The following is an 18408-nucleotide window of genomic DNA, read 5'->3' on the forward strand; positions in this document are numbered from 1 at the left end:
TGATTATGATAGAAGTAAATGGAATTAAACTAAAGCTAAACTAAATATGAGCATTTGAGATAAATATCTTTTTGCTTCTACCTATTAGATTTTCAAGGTTATTTTCCACACAGAAGATATTAATTTGTAAAGTAAATCTGTTTATCATATATCAACCTAGACAGAATCACCAATATCCAACAACATTGTCCTAATGAGTACAAGAAACTAATTAAATTATCAAAAACTGATAACCTCAACAAAGCACCAAAGAAACCTGTTAAATTCTTTATGAGCTGCACTGAAGCTCATGGTGAACTAGAATCTAGGAAAGCTATTAAAGTGAGGAGTAAAAACCTTGAGGATATAAACTGTTCACATGTGCTGGAGGTGGTCTAGCATGGGTTTCTGCCTGCCCCTTTTTCTACATTCAGCAAACACAAGTAACGCTGCCTGGCGTTTCACCGCTGTGAGCTCAGCACCGCCCCCACATCTTCTCCATCGATGCCTACAACCTGCATTTTGATCCATAAGCTCTCTACCTATAGGCTTTCTGTCTCTTTAATGTGCAGCATACAGACAAAATGCTCACATCTTGCTGGGTAGTTTATTATTTATGTTACTCTGCAGGACAGTAAGTTGGACTTCATCCAGTCTTTTTTTGTGTGAATTAATCGCTTTAGGGCGCAAAGCCAAAAAATTCAGGTGTTCTACCAGGAAGTGTACCCCCCATTTGCAAAATTGGCATCTTGTCAAGAGCTGTCTGTTAGTTTTTGTAAGGAAGGAACAGATGATTCTTCCCTCTAAATGTGGAGCCTGAGTTTTCAGTGTCTATTCTACTAGTCTATGAAATGTTGTAAAAGTGGACATTGCATGGACGTGAAAAGGCCAAAAACAACAGCACAGAGTAGATTACAGCATTAGGCATATATTAGACTCATTAATCTTTGCACTATTCATTATAAAACCACTAAGAGTGCATAATTAGAAGCTACAAAACAGCTACTGGATAGGGTTGCTTACTTGTGGCCCAAATGTTTCAGGAAGTATCCAAGAACTTTAAGGGATTGTACGCGAATGCTCTCACTCTTTGAGGCCATGAGCTTGTAGATTACCCTGGAAAAAAGACACAAACAGCAAAAACTGGCAACAGCATATGGTCTTAGCAAAATAAAGTACACCCCTGTTGATGAAAATGCCCCACACTGGTTAGCAGACAACCGCTTTCCTTCAGAATGAATTAACATTAGAATGTCATAATGAAAACAGCAGTCTTTTCCTCAGAACTCACAAGCAGAGTTACACTGTGTGCATTTATATTTCATAGGATCACATAGGGTAAGTTTGAGCGTCCTATATTATGAAATCAACATGGTAATATTGTTACTTTTCTATGCATAGCTTTTTTTCCTCACTGAAGATATAAATTATTCATGCATCACACAGACACACAGCAACAGCACAAGAATTAGGTGCTGAGGTTTATTTTGTGAAATCACCTCTTCATTTTGTGCCTGAACAGCAAAGAGATTGTGTCTTCCCCTGAGGGGCTTACCGTATTCCATTTCTCTGGTCAAATGCAGGGATCATGGAGGTGGGATGTTCGGACATGAGGGCTACCACCAACTGCAACACATCATGCAGATTCTCATCCTGTAGACAAATCCGAGGAAAAAGACAATTTGAGAGATGGAAATATAGAAAAGGGAGCAGGTGCGGAGAGAAAATACAGTTTGTTCTTTGCTGTACGTGCAGCAGAGATATAATTTAGGTGTCTTTCAAATGTACCTCCTACTGGATACACCTAGGATCCTGTGCACCTTTCAGTCCAACGGGCAGTAGCTGATTAGTGCACAACGGAAAGTGCACTGACAGTCAAAATACGAATTGAGTTTAAGCGCTCAAAAAAATAAACCTCTCCAAGAATATTAATTCTGAAAATGATTAGTGACCTTGAAGCTCAGAGAAGGAAAGTGGAACACGAACCCACAAAGTAAATTCACTTGAAGCAGAGACAGGCTGTCATGTACCTCATGCATTGTTAACAAATAGTTCAGGATGCTCTGTAGTTCGTCCTCCTTCACACCTCGGTCCTGGAAGAATTCAAAAATACAAAAGCAAATAAAAATTAAATGATGTACAAGGCAAACAGTGGAGAACAGTCTCTACCAATATCACGACAGAAAGCCTCACGGTGTTTTGGTTGTTCCAAAGTGCTTTGGCATCATGTGTATGAATTCTTCTTGCTGTGTTTAGACCGAGTTCACAATTGATGTGCTTGCATTGTTTGACAGTTCAGTCTGTGTTGCTGCAGAAACACCTGTCTGCCTAAGAAGTTTCGCCTCTAAGCCTGTATTCTGCCCAGTGTTAAAATTCCTCTTTTTCTGTCTTGCCATGGGAAGCTGGTTACAGGCTGTGGCAAGATAATTATCTGCAGAGTTACAACGTGCTAGCATGTGGGCAGCAACACAGCAACTTTAACTACGAGTAGAAAACACATAAAAATGTAATTAAGATTTAAATATGTATTCTGGCACTGTAATGTTTTTGTTATGGATGGTGAATCATCTATTTTTTTTCATGATTAATTTCTTTTGGTCACCCAGCTATCAGGAACTCAACCAAAAGTGTTGTCTTAAAAGCTCTAACATCATCTGAGAACTGTAAACTAACCAAGATGTGGTCAATTACAATTAACCAAATCAACAGCAAACAGCAGTTTGTCTCATCTGTCAATCTGGAAGCCATAAATGGTTTTCATCTTAATGATTAAGTAATTATCAAAACTGTTATCCTTTATTTTCTCTTGACTAAATAATGGATTCATTAAACTGGTTTCTGAATTTACTACGGAGGCGACCACGAGAACGACTCAAAGGACAACATAGGGACAATCTCTATATTTTCTCAGTGCAGCCATGTGACGTGCTGTGAGGCATGAAGACAGGTGGGATATACCTTCAGGATTAGTTGCTTGAGGAAGAGAAGCATGAATGCCCGTAGAGAAATTATTTCTTTCTGGGTTGGCCTTGGACCGTCTGTAGTTGAAAAGACAGTGAAAATGAGAAAAGTAGTACAGGAACCAAATAAAATATCTTTCTTTTTTCAGCTGTGTGTTTCCCAGTCCCATCTCTATTTTTAATGTTTCACTGGCAGGTTTATGCTTGGGTAATATTTTTTTGATTATAATGAAATATTTGTCTCAGAAAATCCTGCTATTTCACTTTGTTTGAGCTTTTGAGAGAAAGCAGACAAAACAGGGACACCTTCAAAGACATCTCCAGTTTTCTTTGCTGTATCACAGGGTTCATCAACCTAAATACAGAGCGTGGAAGCTACAGCCAATCTCCTCCTAGACTTCAGCACAATTTAAGCAGACCAACCACAAGACTAGAAGCATTCCCCACTGAAGTGAACAGAACTGATTATCTCGTTACAATGGCACCTGTTAAGGGGTGGGATGGGAAATGAACCGTCAATTCTTGAACTTGATGTGTTGGAATCAGGAAGAACAGGGCCATGGGTACATATGGGGAATGAAACCTATGTATCGGTTGGCTCCAACAGAAGAGCTACTGTAGCAAAAATCAGCTGAAAACCTTAATACCGGCTATGCTGTGTATGCATCGCCATGGATTGTTCAAATTGCCCATACTGACCCTTGTGCAACAACGAAAGCACTTACAATGGGCATGTGACACAGACAATGACGGACTGGTGCATGTGGGTCATTTGGCTGCCAAAAAAAATGGCAGCAGGATGCACTACAGGAAGCAGGCAGGCTGGCAGACCTGGTGTGATGCTCTGAGCAAAGTTTGGAGTGGAAATCTTGGGTACTGGCATTCCTGTGGATGAACTCCGACAGAACTTCTACATAATGGCAATGACTGATGGCAGTGTCCTCTTTTAAAAGGAAAATCCAACCCGTCACACTGCAAACATTATTCAGGAGTGGTTTGAGGATAAAGAGTTCAAGGTGCTCACTTGGCCGCCAAATTCCCCACGTCAATCCAATTGAGCCCGAAAAACAAGTCATATTCATGGAGGCTCCACCTTACAGTCTACAGGACTTTAATGAAAATAATATGTCTGTTTAATTTGCCAGTTTTATTCTCATTTTTTCTTTTTCATTGATTTACTTATTTAAGTTACTTTTTGTTTTGTTATTATTTCCCGTTTTCATGGATTTACCCTTTATTACTTAAACTTCTATTTACTCTTTTCCTTTGATGTGAAATGATGTTATTTTATTCATATCGACTGGTGCTTGCTGCATTTATTTATATATTTTATATACTGAAACTTCAAAAAACAATTGTTAACAAGTGCTTTAACTCTGCAAAGCAAAAGATCCAGAGAAAGCCAGACAGTGAGGTCAAACAAAACACAGCAAAATTAATGTAGAGTTAAGGCAAGTCAAAAGAAAATTAACAAAAAGAGGCAAAAATAAAAAATGTGATATGTCAATATAAATGCTAACAATGAAAGCAAAACTGTAAAGCAATGCAAACATCACATCACATAAAAAACAGGTCTATAAAAATGGATTTCAAGAGGTGATTTAAAAGAAGTCGTTAATTCTACGAGTTTCATCTCCTCAGGCAGGTTGTTCCAAAGCCGAAGGGCCCTGATGGCAACGGCAAAGTCACCTTTAGATTTAAGCCTCAACCTTGAAATAGCCAGAAATACCCCACCTGAGAGTCTAAGAATGTGAGCTGGCTTTGATCAAGACCCAGACGTGCTTTAAAAGTAATCAGTAAAATCTTAAAATCAGTTCTGAAATGAACAGGAAGACTTGGAGAGAAACCAGCATTAGGGTGATGTGATGTCGTCTGCTAGATTCAGTAGGAAGCTAAGCTGCTGCATTCTGAACTAGTTGGAGGTGAGAGAGCAACATTAGGCTTGTGCAAGAAATGAGGGAGTTACAGCAGTCGAGCCTGAAGAAAATATGCGCTTGACTGACTTTTTCCAGGCCAGAGTGCGTTAAAGGATCTGCTGTTCATGTCTTAGCACCTCATAACAGAAACACCTTTAAAGCTCTTGTAGGATCAGAGCCGTTAGACGGTTGGTTTCAATATTGTGGCTGATTGTGTACTTCATGGTTTAAGCTGAGGAGGGATCATTTGAAGTTTTCTTCCCAAATATATTTATCATTCATGTCACATCCAAATTCAGTGTGCATCACAGGTAGCCTTGGCGACAACATAATGCCCAGGCAGCCAGCTCAAGGTCACCTTAGTCACGCCAGCCTATCGCACTGGCCAACATCTCATTAAAACTACCCAGAATGCTTCTGCCAACTTAAGGTGACTTTGGCACTCTGAAGTTACCCTCACACTGCAATCCATCCCTGTTATGAACCTCATTCAACATTTGACAAGCTGAGCACAGTCAGCCGGTGTACATTTGCTGTACAAATAAAGAAGAATGCCAGAATATGACAGAAAACATTGATTAACCGTCACATCAAAGAGCTGCTCCTGCTGCATTGGCTGGGTTGGCACAAGAATTAAATGTGACACAATCAGATCCTACTCAGTATGCTGAGCTTTACTGTTTTTAAACAAAAAATGCTTTCATGTACACTGAGCAAACACTCTAATGAGTTGCAGCAACAGGCAGATCAATACAGCACAGACCTATTCAGTCAGGCACATCAGAAAATGCAGGCTACGGCATACATTACCAGTTATAACAATACAAACCAATCCTCCAAGGATTAGCAGCACTCTCACTGTAGCACAAAGGCTCCATTTTGGCAGTAAAACCTTGTATACATTTATTCATTTCTTATTCATCCAGTGCAGCCAACCAGGGATAAACACACTGACAACATCTTATGCATTTGCAGACGTATTAAATGACAGTAACGGGGTGAATACAAGAGCAAAAGCATTTCAGGAAAAAAATTGGTCACTTTCCTCAATGTCTCTCTTTTCCTCTCAGCCCTGATAAACTCCAGCCTGCACCTTGGCTGGACACATGTTCATTTGAAATGAGGACAATGTCATGATGACAAAGACAACAGCAGCTGACCATCCTGCTTCAGCAGCCAGTCGATGTAATCAATGACGAGGCTCCCTGAGGTTGCAGGAGGATGGTAAGTGCTGCTGCATCCCGACACTGATTAATAGAGGGAGAGAGGGAAACCCAGGGCAGGGACAGAGGCTGACATGGAAGGGATGATAAGAACATTATTACCGCAGCCACTGCATCCAAGTTATTCACAACCAATTATGCTCAGCAGCTCGGCACAGCTCTTGTTTCTCATTCACAGATTGCTTTACTTCCTGCATCCCAAGGGCACAAGGAGAAAGAGTTTATTGAAAAACGATTAATGTCCATGTGATTAATGCAGGAATCTTATTCCAGCTTATGACTGATGATAATAAAGTCACAGCATACACAACAACATGCATCCTTGTATACTTGAAGAAACCTTTAAACAAAAGTTATTATATTATTGCTCCCTGAATGCTTTAAATTAAACAAATACTGAAAAACTATCCCATAAGTATTTTTAATTGCAGTAGCAAAGGCTGGTTTCTTGAATTCTTCTCAAGTTAATGCACTATTTGTCTGTTTATTCTCCTTTATTTAGAATATCTGGTGTATGCCTACTTTCAACTGCAATGACGAAACATTTCATAAGATACAGTGGGTCACACATGAGCGAATAAACATCAGAAGTTTAGAGTTAAGATCCCCATGCCACATTCAACTATTTTTCTAGTACACCAACCTAACCTCCATTTGCTCTAGTAGATTTCTCAGGTGTAAATGTGCTCTGTGACATTAGACAGTGTTGAAAGAAGAGCATACATTTACCAAACTGTTACCCGACTTCCCTGTTATCAGTAATTTGTGTCCTACATGAGATGAATTCATCTGAATGAAGGCGCATGCAAAAATCGATTCAACCACAGGTCTTGATCAGATTATTCCTCTGAAGTACCCCTCTATGTCTGTCACTGGCGATTTCTCCTATAATGAGGATGAGACAGAAGCTGCCCGAATTGAATGTGGTGACTGGCAAAGTAACTGTGCTGTCCATCTCATTACTCAATATTTAGTAAAACAGAGGCAGAGCAGAGACAGAGACTAAAGGAGAGTGATAGAGATTGAGACGGATTATGTGCTGGCTTGTGGGCTCATGTCACAGGCTGGGGGAAGTTGAGAAATGAGCATCTTTCTATGAGTGCCTGCACTGATTCTGTGTATAACCGAATGACACATGGCTTTAATTTGATAGCGCTCTCTATTAAGACCAGGGGAGAAAAAAAAAAAAAAAAAAAAGAGGCGGAAAAGAATGAGCAGCTGGAGGAGATCCGTTTTAAATGTCCTCTCTGTGTCCTATAATTGAACACTTCATTATCTGCTTGGCTCTCTCCCTTTTTGTATGCGTCTTTGGTCATTTCTCAGTTTAGAAGGACAGAGAGAAAAACTGACCTGCCAAATCAAGAGCAGATCAATGAAACCAGACTCACTCTGTAAATTAGGTACAGCAGGAAGGTGATCCATTTGGAGATGTCTTTCCCAGAACTCAGTCATTTTCTTAGCCCATTACAATCAGTCAACAACAATAAGCATTCTGAGTACCCCTCTCTTTGAGTTTGATAGTTAGCTTTTCCAATAATGTAGACTTTGCAGTGGTGGAGGGTAGGAAACAAATATGGAGTATCATCCAGTATATGTTCGCACACTTCTTTGCAATCAAAAAACTACAAAAAGGTGGGTATTAAAGTTCATACTATCAGGTCTCTTTGTCACACTTTTGCAAAAACTGTCTATGTAGTCACAGCTTTTTAGAGCAGTGATTGTCTGGATGTCAGCACTCATCACCTTGTTCCTGCGTTCCTCTTTATACTTCAGTGTTGTTCCCCTTAAGCGCAAACACCTCATCTGGGCATTCAGTTTTCTCAGTTACTATGCAAAAACCCCATTACCTTAAGACGCGATTTGAGAGACTGGTAAATCAAGAGCTACTCCTCAACCCCTGCACACTCCTCACCATGGGAGTTCTGAGCAATGCCTGCATTACTGCTGACCCATTTACCTTTTTATCTCATGGTTCTTGCAAATTTCATGGCACTCCCGCAACCCTGAGATTCTTGATCTCCTCTCACTTGGGGCAGCGAATCGCTACCCAAAGGTAGCAATTTTCTGTTTTCTGGCAGTCCTCAGATATGGTAATGGCTCTCATCCAAACCACTTCATATTTTGCTCAACTACCACAGCATACCCACAAGCAGAAGACACTGATGAAGCCAACAGAAATTCGTCACCCTCAAATTACAAAGAGATAAAATCCTAAATCTTGTTCTGTGTCCTGTACTAGATACAGCGCCATCCCTACCAAAAAGACAGCTTAAGACAAATCAGAGGACTACTTGGAATGTTTTATACAAAGCAGTACTATACTGTAGCGCCTGAGGCAACACGCAAACATTTTTCCCAAACAAGTGATTTCAACAACATGATCTATTATTTAGAAGCAGTGAACGCAACAAAAAACCCACAGAGAGTGTCCAGCAGTAGTGGATATGATAGATATACAGTTATGAGAAATGTCCCCTAGATGCCAGAGAGAATACACAGCGAGCATATGGGGTGCTGCTTACTGCAAGCAGGTGGGATGAGGAACCAGGTAAAGTCAGGAAAGGTGACAATGAGAGATCTATGGGCAGACTTAACGTAAGTATATGTGCCAATATTATCATAGCTAACCTCGGTCTAGAGGGCAATACTACTATTAGAGGAAAATCAGCCAGGATCGCTCTCACCTGCAACACATCACGACTGCAGGATAAGTGCCGTGATGTGGAATATTCAGGCTAAAACGCTGCAATATTCAGTCAGCACTGACTCTGCCCATGAGAATTAGTTCTCATTTTGCACTGTTAATAAATGTGAAGTTCACTTGTGATAAAAAATCATCAGTGCTGGAGGAAATAACAGCAGAGGTAAAGAAAGATCATTTTTGGAAGACATCCCCTCAGATATTACGAGTATTACATCAACGTTGTCAGAATACAAGCTTTAACCTTCAGCAAGTAAATTTCATTGGGCCTTGGTGCAGCATAAAGTGAGCTCTCAGAACTAATATAAAGCAACTCCTATACTACGACACGGATACTTTTAGAAAAGAATAATGGATAACAAAAAGGAAATGACAGTTCAAGGACACTTTCACTTCCAGCACAGCCTGCTTGGGAACGTGCTGTTGTTTCAAAGACTGGCCCAGGTTTCAGAGACCTAACACCCACAACCAAGCACCCTAGTGGGATGACAATATTGATATGGTGCGTCTGCCTCACTGTCATCTCCTGTGATGGCGACAGTCCTAGCAGCTGACAGGCAAGCGCTTCCATGTGGAGATGAGTCATTTCAAATGTGTGGGAGCTGCTGCCATTTCAGGAAGACACTTTGATAGCAGGCTTGTGGCTGCACACAATGATTGCGAATGGTTCACTCCCAATGATTCCCTTCCAAATCACTGAGCGTCGCTTGGATAAGCATTCAGATGGATGACAAACAGTTTACATAAATAACAACCCAAATCAAATCATATTCCACAGCAAAAAAAAAAAACCCCAAAACAAATTAACTTAGCCGGACTTATGTTCAAAAGCATCCGAAATGCTCACCAAGACCCTTTGGCGTGATGCCGCTGCTGTCTGCAGGGTTGATGGTCCAGTAGTAGTACTTTAGCGTATGCATGAGCTGAAGCACTGTGCCCACTCGACGAATTGTGTTGTAGATGGTTGCTGTGCCAATGAACTCCGCAGAAAGGTATGTGTACAGAGAGAGCTGTACCTGGAATGGAAACGCACACATACAAGAATTGATGTTACAAACTGCACCATGAGGTTTACTTAAGTATATGTAACGGCAGCCTAATCTAATGATTCGTCTTAGATTAACCAAGACATTTCCTGTGGTGGTTTGCATTAACTGAGTCCATTATCCTTGCAGATGTATGTTAGGGATGGCTACTGATCCTGTATTACTCAATTTCATAATTGTCGCAGCTCCACTCTGTTCAACGATGATTAGCATGTCCTCCGTAATTAGCAGCAGACCTGACAAGAATCCTTAATCCCAATACAGCCATTCTAGCACTAAATACTGAGGGCTTTTCCCTCATATGTCATAAATTATAGGATAACAATGAGTGATATGCCAGTCATGCTGAAAGGTGGCAGTGCGATTATGATATGAATGTGATGTGATGTGGTTTAAGGCCTCTGAGATAACTGGATGCCATAGTACTGGTAATGTAATTTCCATGAGAACAGAGCAGTAAAATGCACTCTCAAAATCATATTTGTCCACTGGAACAAGGTCACAGGTCCTGTGTAATTAATGTATACTGAATGCTCTCATGCTCATTCACACAGCTGGCTCGCTGTACTCTGCAGCTTGAGGATAGCAACAGAAGAGACGTGGCCTTTGTAACAGGTCCTAAGGGAAGGAGCCAGTGTTGCTGTGTCCCCGTGTAGCTAAAAGTGCTCTAACCCACTTCATTACCTAGCTGTTTCTCTCATTTTTTCCTCCCTCTTTCTCTACGCTCTATTTTGGAGGAGTGTCACAGGCAAGCCTCCAGACACTTTTGTATTTATTTCCTCCTTTTATTTATTCATGGCTTGGCCCCACCAGCAGCAGTCCTGAGGCAAATGTATTTGCCACACAAACTCAACTTCTTTGATATACTTCATCCCGTTTTTTTATGGGTCATTATTTAAAAAGCGCGAGAAAAACCTCTGGAACATTTAAAACACACTGGAACAGCTATAGTTTGTTGAACGGCCCTGAACACTGTCTGGAGTGAAACTACATTATATTTTTTCTTTTGGCAACTTCACTGACAGAGCCAACATAGTTCTCATTTGGCTTTTATTAATACAATTTGTAGTATCAGAAAAATGGGCGTAGTTTTTTTTTTCCCCTATTAGAAATCATATTTGACCGCTAGCTTGTTTTATGGCCACCTGCACAAACACTTGCCGTCACTGGGAATCTTACAAAACTGAAACTAGTGTGACATATTTAAAACACGGGCACGTATGAGGATTTGCGATTTTCTTTGCAGAAGCGATGATGTTGTGAAGGATTACTGAAGTCCCGTGTGGCTGAAAGCTCTTAATTTGCATCTACTTCAGCCAGAGTTACCTGCAGAGGCTCACCTTAGCGGGGGTGTGGATCCAGATGGCAGCATTGAACAGGATGTGGTCGCACAGCTGCTTCAACAGTGGAGCTCCATGTGTCAGACCATCCAGATACTTTGCAAAGGAGAGGAATTGCTCTAATACAGCCCTGGTGATGTGTGCACGTGAGGACTGTAGAAAGAAGCACAAAGTCATTTTGAATAATAATTGCATTGCCAAACTTACTCTGCTGTAAGTACATATTTATCTTTCCTGATACTGACTGCATTTTGTAGAGCAAATCCCCATGGTGACTGTTCGTGAAATATCATGGAAATACTCAGAAGAAGAAAAAAAAACTTGTCACAAAGTGAAGAAATACATCCCCAACTGTGTCACAAAGTTGGGTCACTTTGAGTTGAATGTGGTAGGAGATACAAAAAAGGCTGGTAGTTGTCATGCAGACAATTATGACTCACATTAGAAAAATGTTTGCAGTTTTCAATCCTAAAGTTTCCAGTATGACATTAAAGTTGGTCTGTCTTAAAAGTATGAGAAAAGCCCAAAGGTAGCGATCTTTACAGAAAGGGCAGATAAAATGGTTAAGACAGGAAGAAAGCTTTAGATTTTTTCAATAGAACAACACAGACAGATGTATGTAAAATAATTAATTTTTGAGCAGTATGTGTGTATTTTTTATATGGTTTTAATGTTCTGGCCAGCTGTGTGTGCTTTGTGCATTTCTGTTGTATGCACTTACTTTAAAATATTAAAGTATTATAACAAATAAATCAAGCATGATTGAGCGCCTTAAATGTTTAAGTAATTTTTCTTGAAATGTCATCACTGTCATGATTCTCCCTACAGGGAGAATTGTTTAAACCTTAAATATCTCATCTCAGAGTATTGAAAGTACATATTTAGATATTTTTTTTTCCATGATAATAATCCATTAATGCATTAGAATGGCTTAATCATAACTGTACACTGTTTAGAATGCGCAGATCTATGAGTTCATCAACTCTCTACCCACATCTGTTATTCATTGCAGCTCAAGCATACCTGCTCACCAACATCGCTGCTCAGAAACTGCACAACTACACTGCCTGGTCAAAAAAAGTAAGTACCTGGTTTTAACTAAGCAAATAGGTAAGAGCCGTCCATTGGATAATTACTGCAGTGATGAATACGTTTCGGCTGCAACAACTTATTTAATCCTAGCTGATGCAGTGAGGAGCTTCTCATTTATTAAACAACCATGTCGAAAGGCATATCCTGGAAAAGATGTTAATCTGTCTCAGGAGGGTGAAATTAATGGCTGCATTAAGCAAAGAAAACAGCTGAGGAGATTTCTGAAACTACTAAAAATCAGGTGAAGAAGATCCATCCAACACATTATTAAAATCTGGTAGGTTAGTGGTGATCCATCATCTTGGAGGAACAAATGTGGTCGGTCATGTGGTCTGATGAGTCCCGATTTACCCTGCTCCAAAGTGATGGGGGCATCACAGTAAGAAGAGAGGTGGATGAAGTGATGCACTCATCATGGCTAGTGCCACCAAGCCTGTGGGGGTTAGGGTTATGATCTGGGGTTGATCAAGTTCAGCAACATTATGCTCCCAAAGAATGAGGTCAGCTGACTACCTGAACATACTGAATGACCAGGGGCCTCATTTATAAAACATTGCGTAGGATCCATACTAAAAGTTTGCGTATGCCGAAAATCTGAAATGGACGTATGCCCTTCACCCCGATTTATAAAACTGTGCGTAAGCACAGCTGCACGCAATTTCTTGATAAATCACACACCAGCTGGAAGATTGCGCAGGTGGAGCCACCTCACATTCCGCCCACAACACACCCACATTTTACCATGAATGGTCAATGCAAAGTAACTCATGAATGTAGCTGATATAGATAAGCTGCTGATCCACGGCATTTTACGCAGCGCCGGCCAGCAGTCTTTTTACTGCTGTGCATCAGGATGAATGAATCATGTGTTGACCCAGGCCACCCTGCCACTAAATTTGTTATGATCATGTCCGATATACAAATAATTTGTACACTGATTGAATGTACATTTTTTTCGGTTCACATAGACAAATTCATTTTCACTCGGAGCCCTTACAGCAACATGAGTGCAGTCAGTTACGCTGATTACATTTGGGAAACCGGACATTGCTGCAAATTGCCGTTTAATGTTGGGCTGTTCACCCACAGTGTAAGGAAACCTAATGTATTGACTAGTCATGTTTATAACGTCATCCAAAACAGCTGTCATTATTGCGCTGAGGGATAGTTGTGATATCCCAGACCTAAAGGACATCATTTAACTGTATATCAGACCCAAACGGGATTTAGACAACAAATGTAACCGCATATATTCTTCATATAAAACACATACCCGTCGGCCACTTAACGCTGGAAGGAGCCGGTGTCGCCAGAAACCCCCGAGTCGTCAGCTCCTGTGTCTGTACCGGGATGGCGTGGTTTCGGCGGGTGGGTCGGTCTAAGACGGCCCAGTTCAGCACATAGATCCAAGAGTACTGCTCTAGGGAATCTGAATCGGCTTATTAGCCAGTCATCGCCCAGGAAATCCCCGTTATCCCTAAAATCTCTCTCCATTCTTAACGTGATCTTCTAGCAATGCCAGCACATCCATTGTGCCACATTACGCACAGCTGTCACCCGCTATTTATCCGCTTGATCAGCGATTGGACTGATTGTCACAGGCCTTTTCCAAATTAGTAATCAATCAGTGCCACTCATCGCTCTATTATATCATTTGAAGATGGAAGTTTGCTATATTAACATAGTTCTGCAAATACAGTCGTAGGCCGAATGGCACACTATAGGAACATCTACAACAATGAGGGTTTATGATTATCCAGCTCTAGAAGTCTAATATGTGACGCCACTTTCTACGCAAAGGTTGTGATTTACGCCACTTTCTAGGCCTGTTTTGTGCGTACGCAAGCATCAAGAATCAAGGTTGGCGCACTGGTGTGCACATTCTCACGCCAAGTTTGTTTTTATAAATCACAACCTTTGCGTAGAAAGTGGCGTACGCCAGTTTCTAGCCCTGTTTTGTGCGTACGCAAGCTTTATAAATGAGGCCCCAGGTCTTTCAATTAATGTTTAATAATGAAGTTTTTCTTCCCTGATGGCACAGGCATATTTCAAAATGACAATGCCAAGATTCATAGGGCTCAAATTGTGAATGAGTGGATCAGGGTGCATGAGACATCATTTTCACACATGGACTGGCCTCCACAGAGACCAGGTCTCTTTGGGATGTTCTGGAGAAAACTTTGCCCAGCGGTCTGACTCTCCCATCATCAATATAAGATCTTGGATCTCTGGACAGAAATAAATGCTGTGACATTGCAGAAGCTTGTCGAAACGATGCCACAGTGAATGAGTGCCATACTGTTTTATACAATTTCATAGTGGTTAGTTGCAAAAAAAAGGAAAAAAAGTTTCACTAGAGAATCAGCATTTCCTCTGTGAACTCAAAGAATCACTAAGGCACACATATTTTGTTGTTCTACTTTAGTTGTGTAGCTAGTATAGGTGATTAATAGATACACAGTCATTTTGTCTCGTTACAGAGCTGAGAAAAATGTTTAAATAAAATTTGGGCGAGGTGTCCTGACTTTGCAATGAATTCCATTTTGATGAGAACCGTCACCGCTCCTGTCTGGCACCTGGTCTCTGTCCAGGTGGGGACTTGGTGAAGGCAGGGGAGAGGGAAAATGAAGGCCCGGGAAGAAGGGGAGGTGTGGCATAAACAGATAATGAACAGATGGTGCGATATGTGAAAGTGTGAAACCTGGCAGCAGGAAGGAAGCAAGAAAAAAAAAAAACGGCAGCTCTCAGGTGCCGAATCTGCCTGGCTGTTAGTTAACAGCAGCTGAAGCCAGCAGGCAGGGAAGTCACTGAGTGACAAAGTGGAGTCATTTCTCAGTGCTCCAAAAGAGCCAGCACTCTGGGGATGCCTGCTGCTAGATCTGCATCACAAAATGGGTAAATAAAGATTGATGCAGAAAGAGATGGAGGTTGTTCTTCCTCCAGCTCTGTTAGGTTTGCAAACACATTCAGGACTCTGCTACAGGCAATGGAAGATCAGACTGTTGACAGCGCTCTGAGGGTTCAGACAACACCTTGATAGTGTGGCCAGTCAATGCAGTTTCAAAAGCAGCTTTTCAGTGAAACATTTGTAAAAATAAATACACAAAAACAATCATAATCTGCACATCATTTCCCAATCATCATTTCACTGACAGAAATGAAGAGTTGGACATACTCGTTTTCACAAATCACTGTTCAAAATGAGAAAAATTAGAGATGGAGGTGAGCCCTAGAATATTGGTGCATATGTATTAGGATCTTTTGTATGACATACAACAGTATTCATATGGATGAAGTGACACTGGCTAATTTGGAAACTTCAAATTTCTGAGAAGTGATGTGTAAGTCTGGTTGGGAAACGGTGACAGAGGTTCTACTATACCTTCTCTAGTAGATATCCAATCACCAAAAAGCCCTTTCCTCCCAGCATCTGCTCCTGCATGGCCACAGAGCTCTTGAGCAATTCGACCAGAAAGGCCAGCAGAGTGGCACTGTGAAAAATAAGAGATACAATTTCTCATATAGGAATAAAATACTCATCAACTCACACACTCATAAGATTGTGAGGAAGTATTCTATAAACTGCAGCAGCATGAAAAGACAGCGTGGCAGAGGGGAAAAACAAGGTCATTTTCAGAGGATGTCAGCAATCAGCTGGGAGCGCTCGCTCGCCACTTTCATCCCTATTCAATTCAGAAGAAAAGGTTGGTTCACCGGGTTCTCTAGGGGCAGAGAGTGGTCTTTGGGGTGAACTGTAACAGGGTGTGTACGCATCTGTGTGGGGGGTGTGAGGGAAGAAGGTTCAAGGGGCAATGCAGTGCAGTGAAGGCAATTTTTTTTCTTTGTTGCAAGGCTTTTCAGTTGAAGCCTTTGGCTGAGTGACAGTGGTGCTTGGTGACACTTCGTAATCGGCTTTCCCTCACATCCTCTAGTGGTTTCCACTCCAGCACAACAATCACAAGGACACAATCACTCCTGTGCAGGCTTGCCCATATATAGTGCACATACTCCACATGCATACAAACTCATTCAATCACTGGTAACTTCAATCTGATATGTGCCTGTTTGTCTGCGCTGTCATTTTGCAGTTCCCTTTTCTCTATTGCTCCAACTTCACTGTAGCTGACGCTCAAGCCTGTGTGCTCTTGCTTTATCCTCTGATCCCTTACTGCAAGCACAGGCTCCTTCCAACTTGGCAGAGCAGTAGTGACTGATGTTATATCACCCCTGCTGGGAATTCAAGGTGGCGCAGAGTAACATGAGGAAAAATGTTTAATAAAAGGATTTTTTTTTAAAAAAATCAGTATTTGAGGGTGTTGTTAAGAACAACCACAACAGATCAGCAGGCCTTGCAGGGAGTTAATTGTTGGAGAAGCTTTGAACTCCTCAGCCCAGCAGGCTTTAGAAGGACTCAGTCTAAAAGCCACGGCAAGGACAAAGCAAAGTGTTTGGAAGAGTTGCTCACTGTGAGCCAAAGACCCCAACATGCAAGCGAGAGAGAGAAAAGAGAGCGAGCTGAGATGAGAGGAATCTACAGAGGCGGAGAGCTTTTGGGCATCAGGGATTTGTGCTGCCATGTGGCCACTCCTGCGTCCATCCATGTCGTTGAACTAACACAGGATTAGAGCAGGGCTCAGATTCCACCCTAGGAACATTTGGGAAGCTTTGGGAAGCCCAGCTCAGGATGACGGAAATGAGAGAAGTCTGAACCAGTGAGTACAGATAATAATGAAAAGTGGCCTACTGATTCACCAAATCTGCTGTATGATACAAAAATCTATATTATTTGTCCAACTGCTTGAGATTCTGGGTGTTGAGACTTTATTTGCAAGCTGTTATGCACTATGACATCAACAAAATGACTACTCCTCTGTACTGAAACACCACCACCAATGCTTGCTGCTGTTTTGAAGACATTTCTTGTTCCGTCACTTGCATTACTCCGATATACAGGGTGTCCCAAAAAAATTTGACATTTCGAAGGCCAATAATTTTGGCAATTGTTGTTGAAATAACTTTAAATTTTCAAAGAATATATAGAAACAGATCGAGATTTTATATTTAATGTTTTATTTTTTTTTCGGTTTTCAGATTGAGCCATGCCATCCACTCCCAAAGAGAAGCCATTATAGCCCTTGTAACTATAACATCACTAAAATAGAGATGATAGCTATTACACCTTAATTAGTAAAAATAAGGAGCTTACCTTCTGCAGCCAAATTTAGATTTAGCCTGACAGTACAGATATATACATTTACAGAAATACCTTTATTTTTCAAAAGGTAATTAGCACTGGTTTACTCTTCTTCTCTCCAGTCACAAACACAACTTCACACTCAAATCTATAAAAGTTAGTGCTCCAAGGATCAAAAAATAATCAAATTCACACCTCCAGACTCAGCTTTTTGTCACCTGTAATTTCAGTCGTATAATTTGTTCCTCCCTCAGTTCAGACTACCAAAAGGTAAATTTGCATTTTACAGTAACAATATTTCTCTCTCTTACCACACAGTTGTTTCCACCTGGCTGTCGTTCAGTTGATGATAATCCAGCTGAGCAAAAAGGGGAAAAAGCACCTGGATGCCACCAATGGAGTGGATGGCACTGTGGATGGAGTGAGTCACTGTGGCTTTCACATCCTGTGAGGATAATATAAAACCCATAAACACACTTTATACTGACTGAACTTTAAAACCAGTGCAGCATAAAAAATTAATCAGTGCCCGAGGTAGTGTACACAGAGGCAGAGTAATGTGACTGACCTGTAGCATAAGGGCGTGCGGTGAGTGCACAAAAATGGAGGCATTTTCTCGAGGCGAGGATTCCAGGCAGAGCTGAGCATCGGTAGCCTTGGCGTTGTAGGTGAAGGCGATGGAGCTGGCTAATTTGCCATCATACAATACCTGTTTGTGATGCTCTGCTAAGTGGATATCACTCTCTGACTTGAATTTAAATGTGCTCTGAAGAAAAGAAAAGAGGGCAGTTGAATAGCAGTGTGTTGGGGAAAATTCCACTATACCAGTTAGGGGGAAACTCTAAGTAGTGAGTCGATGGTTCGATTCTGGACAGATTATTCTCTGCATGCCATTCCACTACTTTCTTTCCCTATATTTTCTGTCTCCCACAACTTGATCAAATACTGGCAAAACAC

General features: G+C 41.2%; 1 protein-coding gene across 10 annotated transcripts in view; it reads right to left on the bottom strand.

Moving 5' to 3' along the window:
* The window catches only part of nbeab (neurobeachin b), a 200852-nt gene that overhangs the window by 116172 nt on the left and 66272 nt on the right, over positions 1–18408 (bottom strand). For all 10 annotated transcript variants that reach the window (XM_051957710.1, XM_051957709.1, XM_022189166.2 and 7 more), the window contains exons 9-17: positions 18020–18217; positions 17763–17896; positions 15640–15748; positions 11166–11318; positions 9627–9795; positions 2938–3017; positions 2010–2072; positions 1535–1632; positions 1003–1095 (exon numbers count right to left, since the gene is read on the bottom strand). In XM_051957710.1, coding sequence (XP_051813670.1) covers positions 1003–1095; positions 1535–1632; positions 2010–2072; positions 2938–3017; positions 9627–9795; positions 11166–11318; positions 15640–15748; positions 17763–17896; positions 18020–18217 — 1097 coding nt within the window. The remainder of the gene's footprint in view (positions 1–1002; positions 1096–1534; positions 1633–2009; positions 2073–2937; positions 3018–9626; positions 9796–11165; positions 11319–15639; positions 15749–17762; positions 17897–18019; positions 18218–18408) is intronic.

This window comes from Acanthochromis polyacanthus, chromosome 13 (genome assembly GCF_021347895.1).
Source record: "Acanthochromis polyacanthus isolate Apoly-LR-REF ecotype Palm Island chromosome 13, KAUST_Apoly_ChrSc, whole genome shotgun sequence".
In the NCBI taxonomy this organism is placed as follows: domain Eukaryota; kingdom Metazoa; phylum Chordata; class Actinopteri; family Pomacentridae; genus Acanthochromis; species Acanthochromis polyacanthus.